General features: G+C 37.7%; 1 protein-coding gene across 1 annotated transcript in view; it reads left to right on the top strand.

Moving 5' to 3' along the window:
- The window catches only part of aasdhppt (aminoadipate-semialdehyde dehydrogenase-phosphopantetheinyl transferase), a 54,812-nt gene that overhangs the window by 508 nt on the left and 39,365 nt on the right, over positions 1–14,939 (top strand). Inside the window, exon 2 of the mRNA XM_073043627.1 lies at positions 9,322–9,547. Within this exon, the coding sequence (XP_072899728.1) occupies positions 9,322–9,547 (226 nt within the window). The remainder of the gene's footprint in view (positions 1–9,321; positions 9,548–14,939) is intronic.

Genomic DNA, 14,939 nt, shown 5'->3' on the forward strand with positions numbered 1-14,939 from the left:
CAGCACAAAGCAGTTCTGCTTTTTAATCCAATTCCCAATAAACAGTTTACCAAGTAGCCTCGCTTCTCGACCCTTATGCGTTATAAAGCATCGGCTAGACTTTTGTCCTCAAACTTGAATCTCTCCATGTAGAATCTGCCTGGCTTTGCAAACTTGTCCTATTTTCTATGTATTGTTGACAAATGCCTGCTATCTATACTGTGTGCAGCTTCAAATTAGATTTCTCCTCCAACTGGACTTAACCGAAGTTGTTTCTTCTCTGTACTTCCAATGTAGTTTATCCTCTCCCCATCTTCTTTTACTGCTTTTGAGATTTTAACGTCGCAACCTATATCTTGTGCTTTATTTCCCACTAACGTGAGATAACATTCATTTTTCACTGCACTTCGTCAATCATGACAGCATTTTCAGCAAAGTCTTCTCCACATTGACATCACGAATGGCTCAGCTGCACAAAAGGGAAGAAGAGTGGGAGTGCAATGTTATATGAAGATATTTTAAAATTGCAGATGCTGGTAATCTAAACTACATCAGAAGAGGCTGTAAATACTCAGGTTGTCTGGGAGGAGAAACAGTTATTGTTTAAGGTGGTAAATCTGTCTGTCATCAGAAATGATAGCACAGATGTGATGAGGGTCTTGATTGTTATGGAAACAAGATGTGTTTCTGTGAGTAGATGTGACTGAAAAGTGTTCTGTCCCCATTGGAGTTTACTGAAGAGCTGCAGAACATCCTCAAGGGCAAGAGTGAGGGTCACATTGCTGATGGTGCTGTTAGAGGAAGGGTGATGTCCTCCAGCATGCAGATTTTAGGGAGCAAGATTTCAAGGGTAACATGCTAAAAAACTGGAAGAGCAGAACAAAATAAAATGACCAGATGTTGGAAAAGGGATGGCTTTAGATTTCTGGTCAAATGAGATCCATTATACATAACTAATACCATCATGGCAGATTGTTAGCCTTTAACCTCTGACAATGTCAATACATGTATGGGGGGGGTGACAACTCTAGTTTCAGTTATCTACTGTTAGTCAGTACTGGCAGCACTTAATGTGCCAGTTTCAGAGGAATCAACGATGTATATAAACAAATTTAAATCTCCTAATCTAATCAAGTTAATGTAGGATATAGACAGCCAAGAACTGAAGGGAATAAAGTTGTGGAGTGTAGAACTCAGCAGATATTTGAAATGAGAAGGCCGGGATCAGTTGATCTGCCATCTTGGCAATATTTACCAGTCACTGAAAACTTCAGTTGTACAGAGGGTACAATGTTTGCTTATTGAAGTCCCCTGACTTTGGACAAAAGGTTGTAAGGGTATTTGTCAATAAGTTGCACTCATCCTGTTACTCAAATTACTTTGATTTACTAATTTCTCCACTCCAATAAGCTTTTAATTTCCTTCAGAACTTGATGCATATTATGTTGTCTTGTAGTAACCTGCTCACATCCCTTCTGGCCTAAAACTTTTGCACAGTACTATATATTGGTTAAAATAGGAAGGTGGTTAGAAACAGAAATAAGAGCTTTGTATTAGCTCAGTAGTACTGAGTGTTATTTGGTAACTGGAAAGGCATAATACATAGTATATAACTTTAAAAGAAGCTTTCTTGAAATAGAAAAAAAAGCAGAGGTTGATGGGTTCTTAATTAGTAAGGTTGTCAAAAGTTGTGAGAAGAAAGCAGGATAATGGGATTAAGAGGGAAAATGAATTAGCCATGATCGAATGGCAGTGTAGGCTTAATAGGCCTATGTCTTATGGAAATGTGAAACATATAGAGGGCCCTACTTAGGAGGTGCAATACCAGACCTCGTTTTAAGGAATGAGGCAGAATAGTATCTGAAGTAGCAGTCAGAGAGCACTTTATCACTAGTGAACAGAATTCTACTGGTTTTAAGATGTGATGGAAAAAGATCGTACAGGTCCCCAGGTTAGGATCCTAAACTGGAGCAAGGCTAATTTGGGGAAATTAGGGAAGATTTATCAGAGGTCAATTCGGAGAGCCTGTTTCAAGGGGAAGGAACAGTTGTCAAGTGGGAGGCCTTCACTAGTGTGATGTCAAGAGTCTAGGGGTGAAGACTACACCTGGTGATTTTGGGAGCCCTGGCTATTGGGCTATTGAAGCTCTAATCAAGAAAAAGACAGAAGCTTACATTGAGTTTAGGATGTCTGGGGTGACTGAATCCCTTGGCTATAAAATGATTAAGAATATAACTGAGAATGAAATCAGGTGGGCACAAAGAAAATGTGCGATGGATCTGGCAGGCAAGGTTAAGGCAAACCCCTTAAGAGTATTATTAAGCGTAAAGGGATGGCTATGGAAAGACTAAGTCCCCTTAGAAATTATTAGGGCTGCCTACATCTAAGGCCATAGGAGATGGGTGGAAATATTAATGAATATTTTGTTATGGAGTTTACCAAGGAGAAAATCTTGGTTGCTCAAGAGAGAGGAAACAAGTAGAGATGTTTTGGAGAACATTCATTTTACCAGGGAAGAAGTACTTGAGCTTGCAGCTCATTACGGTGGATAAATCCCCAGGGCCTGACTAACTGCATCCTTGGACTTTGTGGTAAGATAGAGAAGAAAGTATGGAGACCCTTATGAAGATGTATGTTTCATTTTTAGCTTCTGGTGAAGTTCCTGAAGGCTGAAAAGTGACTAATGTCATTCTGTTGTTTAAGAAAGGTAGGATGGACAACCCAGAGAACTACAGGCTTGTCAACCTGACATTAGTGATTGTGAGGGGTAGGATCTGCCAAGATTTAGATAGTGGGAGTCTAATTCAGTGTTGCTTTGTGCATACCAGATTATGTTTGACAAATTGTTTAGAATTTTTTTGAAGATGTAATGAGAAAGGTAGATGCAGTTAAGTTAATGGATATTGTCTCTATGGGTTTAACAAGACTTTTAACAAGGTCCTGCATGGTAAATTGGTTTGGAAGGTTAGGTCCAATTATATTCTGTTCTAGTCAGTTAGATTGAAATTTGGAGGTAGGAAACAGAGTGCTGGTTGAAGGTTATTTCTCAGTATGGAGACTAATAACTAGTGGTGTGCTGCAGGATCAGTGTTGGCACCCTTGCTAACAGCAATTTATAAAAGTGCATCATTAAAGTAGCACTTGGATATATACGTGAGGGTTGTGGCTTAGAGGTATATGGTCCTAATACAGGAAATTGGGGCTAGATTGTGGGGTTTGAATCCATGTTGTATTGCTCTCTGACTCTCATTTATTGTCATCTGGTAAAGAAGAGGGAAGAGTTATATTCAATGAATCATTTAGCTAATTAGAAGGTCATTGCTAAGTAGCCAGTTTTGTTAATGGTCAAGAATATAATTGACAGTGGGAAGCTAGTAAGAGAGTCTTTCAGTGTAGGTGCAGAAGCCCATTATCTCATATAAGTAACATTGTCATAAACCAAAAGAAATTTGACTGTTCTCACAAGAAAGTCCAGTAATCATTACTCACTTCTCTTGAGGGATTGTGAATCTTCAGGATTCACTACCCCCCTCCCCCCCCCCCCCCCAAGAGCTTCAGAGGCTGAATTATTGAATAAATTCAAGGGTAAAGTCAATTATTATTCTAACTGGGAGTTAAAACTTATGAGGAATAAGCAAGAAAGTGGAGCTGAGATCAGATCTGCCATGATCTTATTGCACAGTGGACTAATTAAACATTGAATATTTATTTTCTATTTCAAGAAAGTTCCTTCTTTTATGTTATAGTATTGTAATATGTCTTTCCAGTTACCAAATAACATTTAATCCTGCTGAGCTAGTACAAAGCTCTTATTTCTGTTTCTAAACCATCTTCCTATTTTAACCAATATATAGTACTGTGCAAAAGTCTTCAGCATCCTAGCTTTATATATAATTACACTTTACGCTGACAAATTTTGCACAAAAGTTGCTAACTCAGTTATGTTAGATGACCGATAGATTAAAAATCTGTTTCTATTGAGAGAGACAAATACATGTTGGTGGTCTTTCATCATGATTAGTCTAATGACAAGTTATCACATTTCATTTTGTTTCTCCTCCTAGGGATGCTGCTTGACCTGTTGGGTATTTCCCAGCATATTCTATTTTTCAGATGTACAGTATCTTTGTTCTGTCTTCAGTGGCAGTATTTTTTTCTGATAATATGACAAAAACAGGGAAAAAGAAAGCACAGATGCTTAAACCTATTTTCTTTATAATAAATGCTCCAGACATCAAAATTAAAATCTCAGTTCTTATTAGGAATTCTGTGTGAAAATGGAATTGTCATGTTAAGTGATACAGTACAATTCTAATGGTTTTGAATTACTGTGTTTGGATAATTGCATTCTATTGTAAGAAACCACTTAGATATTGGCAGGTAAGATGCTTCTCTATAGAATTATATTTCTCTTTAAAATCAGTACCTTTTGTTGAATAAAATGGACTGAAGTACTTTGCTGCAGTAGTCTTATCCTTGGTAATTTGTGCTTTAAATCTGATAGACTGCCTTTGCTTGTCTAGTTAATAGTGAAATGTAGTTGATAGCTGCCCGTCTCTATTAATTAGTTAATCAGAACTTCACACTGCTTGTAAGAAAAAGGAATCCATGGTTTCATTTCTGAAGTACAGTACAGATGTATAAACCCAAAATTCTATCAGTGCTGAAAGTTTGAATAAAGAATGAAAATAATATTATTCAGCTGATTGGAGACAGGATCAGACAAAGTACAAAGTTTGTTAGGTCATGGTTTGAGTACTGCATGCAGTTCTGATAATCATTCTACAGGAAGGATGTGTATGCATTAGAGAGGGTGTACAGGGAACTGTTTGGGATGTTGCCAAAACTGGGTAGTTTTCTTTGGAATGGCAGAGACTGAGGAGAAATCTAATTAAGCTGTATAAAGTTCTAAGGGGTCTATGGAGAGTAAATGGGAAGAACTGAATTTCAAAAGAAATGACCAATTTTCCTTCGCAGAGGGCTCAAAGGCCAGGAGGCATATATGTAAACTCATTGATAAAAGGATTCAAGGGAGATTTTTTTTTCTCTCATCCAGTAATGATTAGAAACCTGAAATTCACTGCCTGAAAGGGTAGCAGAACCCTTGTTACATTTAAAAGCTACTCGATGTGCACTTGAAAACCCATGACCGTTCCAAAACAGTTGTGTGTTAGAAAATGTGTTTAGGTTAGGTAGCTCTGGTTTAGCAAACTTTGGGCATTCAACCTTTTGTATCAATGTCTGTATATTTTCTTAGACTCTGTGATTCAACAGTGGAAGGTATTGAGCCAAATCATGCTGGACCAGTCAGTGTCCGAACCTCCCTGCTGTGCTCACTCACCTGGCCTGCGTTTTTTCAATATGGAGGATGGAATGAGGTGACCATCCACCCCTGAGCTGTAAGTAGGTCTTGGGTAGCTCCAACCCCAGAGTCAGCCTACTAGTCAGAGATATTTTAAATAATCAATAGATTTAACTAATTCAAATAATATTTAAGAAATTAAATCAAACATATTATAGTAATTTATGTTTTAAGCTAAAATAGCTTAAGCACTCTGCAGTATTCCCAGGGTCATTGACTTGGTTCTGCAAATCATCACTGTATTGTTGGATATGGTAGTCCAGCAGTTGGGTGTGAATGCAGGTGTAGAGGATTCAAACTTAAAAGGACATTTTATTTTATTTTTATTTTTTAAATTAGTTTTTCTATACATTTTACAAATTAAAAACCCCAAATCCCAATGAGGAACATTAATACAGTGCAAAATTAAGCATTCAATGACAATATGCTACAAAGGAAGAGAATTTGACAAAAAAGCACCTAAATTGAAGACAAGTAAACTTAGTATCCTCAAAAGGACTTTTTAGACTTCAGTGTTTTAATGCACACCTGGAATTCTAAGATGTCCTGGACATGAAATGCCAGATAGCCAGTATTCTCCTGCAGAACCACTGAATGTGGAGAGTTTAATTCAGTTCAGTGTTTCAAGTTGAATAACTTTCATTTGTTCTCATAGAAGCTCTAAAACTCAATGTTAGCTGACACATCTGCATGATTTATTGACTATTTCCAGTTTTTTTCTGATTCTTTTGTAATAACTTGCTTTTTGCCGTTAAGAACATAAAAAGCACAAGGCTTTACAGTTTTTCCAGTTTGCACAACCATTCAGTAAGATTTTGGCTGACCTCATCTCTTTTCCTGCTTATTCTCCATAACCCCTGACTCTTCTAAAAGCCTAAGATCTATCTCCAACTTGAATATAATCCTATAATTCAATCTGCACAATTCTCTGCAATAGGGAATTCCTAGATTCATAACACTTGTAAAGAAGACATTTCCTGTGAGCTCCACCATGAAACAGCAACACATTATTGTCAAACTGTCCTCTAGGTATAAGTTGAACCAAGATAGTGTAGAAAGATGGCGCTGATAAGTGGCGACTCTTGAGTGCAACTCCTTTGGGAATTTTCAAATATTCCCTTTTATATCAACTGCAGCTGAAATCCATGATCACAACCATGGGTACTTCAGAAAGCAGTATTGTTTTAAGACCATTAAAAAATCTATTGATTCTCAAAATTGGCAGGCTCAGGACACAAGTATGGTTTCCATTTTACAAAAAGGAAGTGTGGAGGGTATGCTAGGCTTACAGGTATGATTGAAAAGACCCACTCTGACTATCCTGATGGCAGATGTACGGTCTCTTTTTAAAAAAAAAAAGAAATTGAAGACCTCAGAGCAAGATTGCAGTATCAGAGATATCAGAGACTGCTGTCTGCTTTGCTTCATGGAAACCTAGCTCGCCACCACCATTTCGAATGGAGTGCTACTGCCCAAGGGTTTCATCATTCACCACAGAGACAGAATAACTGGATCTTTTAAAGGTAGAGGAGGTGCAAAATGCTTTACAATTAACACATGGTGCACAGACGTAGAGGTTCTGTCTCAATCCTGCTCCCTAACTTGGAACATCTAGCAGTCAACTGCCATCCATTTTACCTGCCAAGGGAGTTTTCCACTGATATCCAGGTAGCAGTGTACATTCCACCTCAGGCCAACATCAGGTAGGCACTGGAGGAGTTGAGCACCATGATGATTAGTTATGAAATGGCACCTCCTGATGCCTTCCTATCAGATTTCAAACAGGCCAGCTTGAAGAAATCTCTGAACAACTACCACCAATCTTTTCCCCCATGAACCAGAAGAGCCAACACACTTGACCACTATAAAAAATGCTTACCATACCATACCATCCCACACTTACACTTTGGAAGGTCTGATCGCCTGGCTGTACTTCTACCCCGGCATACAGGCAGGCACTAAAGTTCTCACCAGTGGTGAGGATCGTGAAGATACAGTGAAGGGAGGAGGAGGAGTGGTTACAGGACTGCTTTGAGTCAGTGGACTGGCCAATATTCAGAGATTCACCTTAAAATCTGAATGAATACTGTGTAGTTGTCACTGACTTCATCAAGACCTGTGTGGATGAGTGTGTGCCTTCGAGAACACACCAAAAACCATGAATGAAGCAGGAGATTTATAGCCAACTGAGAGCCAGATCTGTGGCATTCAAGACCAGTAATCCAGAACATTACAAGAAGTCCAGATATGAATTACAGAAGGCTATTTTAAGAGTGGATTTATTTTAAAACAAATCCAATTGCAGTTAAGAGATGAAATTGGATACACTACACAACACCTCTGGCAGGGTTTGCAGGCTATTACTTCATATACATCTCTTATTGTAATTTATAGTTATGTAATGCAACATAGTAGTACTGCAAAACAACATATTTCATAACACAAACGAGACAATCTAGATGCTGGAAATCAACATAAGAGGGAAAAGAGAATGGTAAATGATAAAGGGAGGGTCCTGGGTAATTACTTCCCTTCCCTTCCTCCTTCACCATTCCCCATTCCCATTTCCCTCTTTTAACATCTTCTTAACTGCCCAACACCACCCTCTGGTACTCCTCCCCCTTTCCTTTCTTCCAAGGCCTTCTGTCCTCTCGTATCAGATTCATCTTTCTTCACCATTTGACTTCTCAGCTCTTTAATTCACCCCTCTTCCTCTGGTTTCACCTACTGCCTTGTACTACTTCCTCCCCTCCCCCACCATTTTAGTGTGACTCTCATCCCTTTTCTCCCCAGTCCTGATGAAGGGTCTCAGCCCAGAAGGTCAACTGTTTACTCTTATTGATATTTCACAACATGTTAGTGATAGTAAACATGATTCTGATTCTGAATTAGCATTCACCCTGACAAGTCCTTCAGATTCCTGTATATTTCAAATAATTCATCTTCCATTTCTATCTCCTCAATCATTTCATCCTAAGAATCATCTGGGAAAATTGAGTTACCTCTAATTTAACACCTTCAATGTTATATGGTTATAAAACCAAGATTTGATGGAGTACTATGAAGTGCTGTACTGGTGTATAATGGGGATAGTTAATAATATGCTAGCAATTTTCCCCTGCACAACAAAAGCGTCCTATGTCTTAATAAGTATACCTAAGCAATTAAAGTGTTCTATTGATTCTCCATGCAAATATGAATTTTAGCATTATTTTGTGTAGTTTTTTTATTAAACTGGTTCAAACAAATGGGTAAAAGAATGTCTCTGAATCTCTTATGCTATTTTCTTTGTTTTTATATGATGTAGACCTCCATATCATTAATTAACTTATGTAATCAGCACAACAGCAATGTCTGTATTTTAAATAAACAATAATTTTGATTGCCCTGGTGCTCTTTAGAACTGAAAATGGAATTCTGTAGTTCAATGATGAATTATGAATAATGCTTTGTCTTAATGAAAGCTAGCCTTTTTAAAAATATTTTAAATCCTTTAAGTGTATCTTATGAATGCACTCATTGCTCATCATGCAGAATTATTTCAATCGCTATGCTGAGAAGTACCTTTTCAGGGAATAAAATCAATTGAAATATAACTGTTACTGCGTTATTACAACATCCAGGAATATTTTCATTCCAGTGGAGCAGTCATTACTGATAGAAGTATTGACATAACATTTAGAACCAGTATCTGGAATGAAAAGAAAAAATGTGATCATTCAGAATATTTTTCTAGGTATTATTCCATAGATGTTGATAGTTTTCTAGTAAATTGCTCATGTTGTCACTTTCAGCTGAATATCAGAAGATAGCTGTAACTTTAAAGCTGGACCAGGTGCTGTCCCAACTAGATCTATTCATTATAATGTGAAATAAGTACCATTCTGCTAAAATCTGTACAGTTGAACAGTTCCTGCTCCTCCATCATCAGCATTGTCACCATTACCACATCACTTACACAGCTTCTCTTCTTTTCTTAGAGTGGACATCTCCTGATCAGGAAGTTAATTGCTGAAAAGCTGAAGATACCTTGGAATGAAATCCAATTAAAACGGACAGCCAAAGGAAAACCATTTCTAGCCCATCCTATCCTTGACATGATCCCAAATTTTAACTTCAATATTTCACATCAAGGAGATTACACTGTTCTGGCAGCAGATTCTGATTTGCAGGTTGGTGTAGATATCATGAAGACTGAATTTCCAGGTAAGAAACTTTGGGATATTTTCTCAAGACAAATTATTTGTTAGTTAATGGTGCTTAAGAGTAGATAAATGAAATTTAATTTACAGGAGGAATGGCACAGATTTAAATCATATTAGCTCAGGAAATTTTCCATATTCTCTTCTTCATTTCCTAGTAGGCAGTAAACATTTACTTCTATTCTTCTGGCACCCCTACTCGTCTTTTTTATAGATTAGATTAGATTCAGCTTTATTGTTATTGTGCCGAGTACAAATACAAAGCTAATGAAATGCAATTAGCATCTAACTAGAAGTGCAAAAGAATAGTGTTATTTACAAAATAACTGCGAATAAAAAGTAAGTGCTATAGCACACAAATGTAAAAGTACTAACACAGTACAATATGGGTGCAATACTGTTTAATATTAATTAGAAATTGAGTTCTAGTTGGCCTTTGCTGAGTAATGACTGCCTTTTAAATCAAATTTGCTTTAAGTTGGGAAGTTCCTGAAAAAATTCAGGAATTTTGTTGTCAAATTTGTAATGTAATAATTGTATTTGTTGTGATTTGTACAGAAAATGACGTGTGAGGAACAAAGTAGTTTTGTGACAGTATCCATGTTGCTAAATGTGATGTGGTGCTCAAAAATTGCTTTTGCAAAAACATCATTTTCTTTGAGACTCTTAAATTCTCTTTCTGCCTGATCTACATTTAAATTTGCAGTATTTTACTCACCATCCTTTTTTTCTCCATTCTTCTGTTATTTAGTGTTTTGTGTTCTGATATTTAGTGTTCATACCTTTTAAATAGTAAATAAATTAACAAAAGCTGAGGGCCTTGCATCCATTCACTAGGTGAACCACACTGATGTATTTAGGTAGAATTGATATAAAGAGTTCATTGGAGAATAGTAATCAAATTTAGTATTTTTATTTTATTTCAATAGTATAGCATTTCATTTTCTCCCAACTTACATTAGTGTTCTGTTCATCTTCTTGTATAAGTTATGTATAATTAGGTGTAGGAACCATGTGTCTGTTCTCTATTTACATTGTATTGTGTTACACATTTAGTTTGCTAACTAATCACATGAATTGGGGTATTCTTGCTTATTTCAGGCAGTTTGTAGCCTGAGACTGGCGAAGGTCGTATATTTTGCTGACTGCTGAGATGACGCTAATATTGCTGAGCTTACGCTTGGGTATACTTAAATTTGTTTCTTCAAGATTGTATGATTACTAATAAAGGATCGAATAAGGGGTTTGACTTTGGAGCAATCATTGGAACTGGGGCAGCGTCATGCAAGTATAACAACTCCATAGCAGTCGCAGGCTGGCAGCATTAGTTTTGGATTTTTGTTTAGTTTTGCTGCTACATTAAGTTTATCTGTTAATTTATGTTTGTAATACACTTTACTGCAGCTGCAAAGGGCTATTTTTCATGTCAAGTCACTTTTTATTGTCATTTTGACCATAACTGCTGGTACAGTACATAGTAAAAATGAGACAACGTTTTTCACTAGAGTTCAGCAACACTATGACTACTTTGATCTCTTCGCACTAAAATGGGCTTTATTTTTTCTAATTGTGTATAATTTGTGCTTAATTAATATTTATCTTGTGAATGCTGCTTATATGATGCCATATGCCTGTGATGCAGATGCAAGTAAGTCTTTCATTGCTCCTGTGCTTACATGTACCTCTGCATGTGACAATAGACTTGACTTTAATGTCGAATTTGTGCAGGCAAGTGGTTGGTATATATATATGGGCATAATTTAGTTTGCCGAAAGGCCTATATTTATGTAGCAGGTGTAAGATTGAGACTAATTTCTGCAGGGAACCAAAAGGTGAAAAGGATGCTACAAAGATCTCCTTGAGGTGAATAGATTTGAGGTGCAACGATAGTGTCATGGCTTTGTGTGGGGTAGGCCATGTCTTACAGACTTGAGGTCCTAGACAGCATGGAAACAAGCCCCTTCAGCCCAGATCATCCATTCTGACTATGCTGCCCACCAAGCTAGTCCCATTTTCTACATTTGGCCTACATCTCTAAACACCCACATTCTTATCCTAATATCTTAAATGTTGTCTTTGTATCTGCCGCAACTACTTTCTTTGGCAACTCATTCCATATATGCACCACCCTCTGCGAGGAAGTTGCCCTTCAAGTACCTTTTAAATTTTTCACCTCTCAGCTGAAACCTGTCCCCATTTGTTGTTAAGTTCTCCTTCTCTGGGAACAAAACTGTTTACCGTATCTATACCACTCATGATTTTATCTACTTTCCTACATTCCAAGCTATAAAAAAAACGAATCTGCCCTATAATTCAGGCCTTGAGTCCTGGCAGCATCCTCGTAAGCATTCTCTGCAGTCTTTTTAATCTAAAGATGTTGTTTCAGTAGCAGCTGTCAAAACTATAATACACCAAGTATAGTCTCACCATCTTGTATAACTTCAATAAAGTTCCCACACTCAAACAATTCCCAGACTGAAGGCCGCAAGTCGAATCTATCTTGGCCACCCTGTCTACCTGCGTGCTAACTCCTTGGTCCCTGTGTTCCATGGCACTCTGGCTCAGGCTCCCACCCTGTTTGACTCTCCACAATGCAACATTTAACACTTACCTGAAGTGAAAACTATTTACCACTCTTCGGCCCAATAACCTAGCTGATCAATATCCTCCTGTAATTTTTGAAAACCCATCTACAATACCATGCGTTTTAGTAACTTTCACAAACTTACAGCCAAGTTTTGTACACTCACATCCAAATGGTTTGTATAAGTAATGAACAACTAAGATCCCAGCACTGATCCTTGTAGTCTGGCTGCCCAGACCGTTGACGTTCACACTCTGCATTCTACCATCAAGCCAGTTATACATCCAATTAGCTATCCCTCTTTCGATTCCATGCGATGTAAACATCAGACTAGCCTGAAGGTGAATAAAATTAATTAAGGGTAGCACAGTACACATATACACAGCAATTTGCTTGAAGTTTTTAACAAGGTCTATCAGGGAAGCCTGATTCAAAAGATTAAGTCTATGAATTAAAAACTGTCTTGCCTATGGAAGACAGAGGCTAGTGGTGAAGAGGTGTTAGTCTGACTAGGGGTCTGTAACCAGTTATTTTTCTGCAAAGATCAGTGCCTGGACATCTTGATAAATGATTTGAGTGCAGTTCCTCTTGCTGCATTACGGGAATGTTGTGGCAGCCATCGAAGTTGTGACAAAAGATTCCCCAGGATGTCAGCTGGATTAGAGGGCATTAGCTAGTGGGAGAAGTTAGACAAATAGTTTGTTTTTTCTTGGAGCACTAGAGGCTGAGGGGCAACCTATAAGGTAGATGGTCTTTTTTTCCTGAGGTGGGGGAAATCTCAAAAATACTAGAGAACAGAGCTTTAAGATGAGAGGGGGAAAGTTCAAAGAAGATTTGAGCGAGTTTTTTTTACACAGTGGTTGGTGCCTGAAATTTAATGCGAAAGTAAGTAGCGCAGGCTGATTTAATAGCAACGTTTAAGTGGTATTTGGGTAAGAACATGAACAAGCAAGGCATGGAGCAATTTTAGATCACCTGCAGCCGAATGGGATCATTTTGGGTTGGCATCGTTGTTGGCACAAGCATTGAGCTGGAGGGTCTGTTCCTGTGTTGTACTATAAAACTGTTTTATATTTGCGTGGTTTACTTGTAGCTTGGTGGAAAGAGTAATTCAAAAGCAAGAAGAAAATTGCTTGAAAGTAGTATCATACATTCCATTAAATGAAGTTTGAATCTTAAAAAGTTGGTATCATTGCCATTAAAATTTTAAAATATTCCCTCAGTAATTATGAACAGATTCCACAAGGTGGTGCCTCTGAGCTATAGTTATGTTTGGGCCCAAAAAGTGCAAAATACAGCAATAGGTAAAGTTTGCCAGTTTGCAGAACACAGTTCTTCTATTATGTAGTTTATACAGTGAAATAAAACAAAATTGAAATGCATTAAAACAAACTGGTTGAATTTGAGAGACCTGACAATTGAGAATTCTAATGGACGGAAGATCTGAGACAGGTGCGAATAAAATGCATAGTGATCCGACCTTACTTTGGCAATGGTGTCTACTTCTGATTGAGGAAAGAATAACCAGTGAGGCATTCAAGCACAGGACAGTGATGACTAGACCAAAGCTGATCTCTTGTACTAAAGGAATATAGTAGAGCTGTTGAATGATTTTAAATAATGAATCATGGCAAGATTTTTTAAGCTATTAAGTTTTAATTGCATTGTGACAATAGTAGAATACGGAGATTTTGAATATTTAATCAATGCCTTTGATTTTGAATGTGTTATTGGAATTTTTTTCAGTTTAGTCGAATTCCACTTGAGGCCTTCTCTCAATTTCTGTTGCATCTTACAGTCAGTCCTGAAACATCAGCTCTCAAGTAATTAATTTTCAACCTCCTCTGCATCACTAATTTCCTTTGCTCATTTTTTTTATGCTGATTATTAGCAACACACCCAAAACGCTGGAAGAACTCAGCAGGCCAAGTAGCATGTCTGGAGAAAAAGTAAACAGTTGACGTTCCGGGCTGAGCCCTTTCATCAGGGTGGTTTACTCTTTTCCATCGATGCTTCCTGGGCTGCTGAGTTCCTTCACACACTAAAAACACTGTTTGCTTTGCATTTCTGGCCTCTGCAGATTTTCTTGTTTGTGATGCCAATTATCTGGGTTGGTTATACTCAATTTACCAAGGGAAGAGGAATAACAATACTGGTAAATGAGCAAGGTGAATCCAGGTCCAAGCCATGTTTGACTTTACATTGTACTTCAATTGTGCTGACAGATGGAAACCAAGATTGACTGAACAATCAGATAAACTTTCAAGATAATTCAGAAGATCCAAGGAGCTGGCTGTAGATCTAAGCAACAGCTGCAGAATCAAGTAGTGAGTTCATGTACTCAAGGCTGTCTTTTTTTGTTATATCTTTACAAGCAGGCTATCCTATTGTATCATTACCTTTCAGGACCTTGGTTTTACACCAGGTCTTCGTTCATGTCCTTTGGAATGTATTTCAGATACTTCGTGCACAACATGCACATCGACAGTCAGCAATTGTGTCATTACTTTGGAGCAAGTTAATTGCCCAGTTTAAGATTACTGTACCAATCTGATACCCCTGAGGGAAGAACCTATCTTAACCATATTACCATCACACAAGTGAAAAGGACATTGTGTAGAATTCAGTCAGGGCTAGTGCAGTCTTTTTTTCCATTGGCAAATTGAAGGCCACGGTGGCCAAGCCCTGTTTTGAATCTGATCCATGGTCCATCTTGGAAGGCCTAAATCAGATATTTTCACTCTTGTTCAGTTGACTGTTGTTCTTCAGAGTTATTTATCGGAGATGGTAATGGAAAGTCAGGTACAAATAG

This window comes from Hemitrygon akajei, chromosome 4 (assembly GCF_048418815.1).
Source record: "Hemitrygon akajei chromosome 4, sHemAka1.3, whole genome shotgun sequence".
NCBI classification, from domain to species: Eukaryota; Metazoa; Chordata; class Chondrichthyes; order Myliobatiformes; family Dasyatidae; genus Hemitrygon; species Hemitrygon akajei.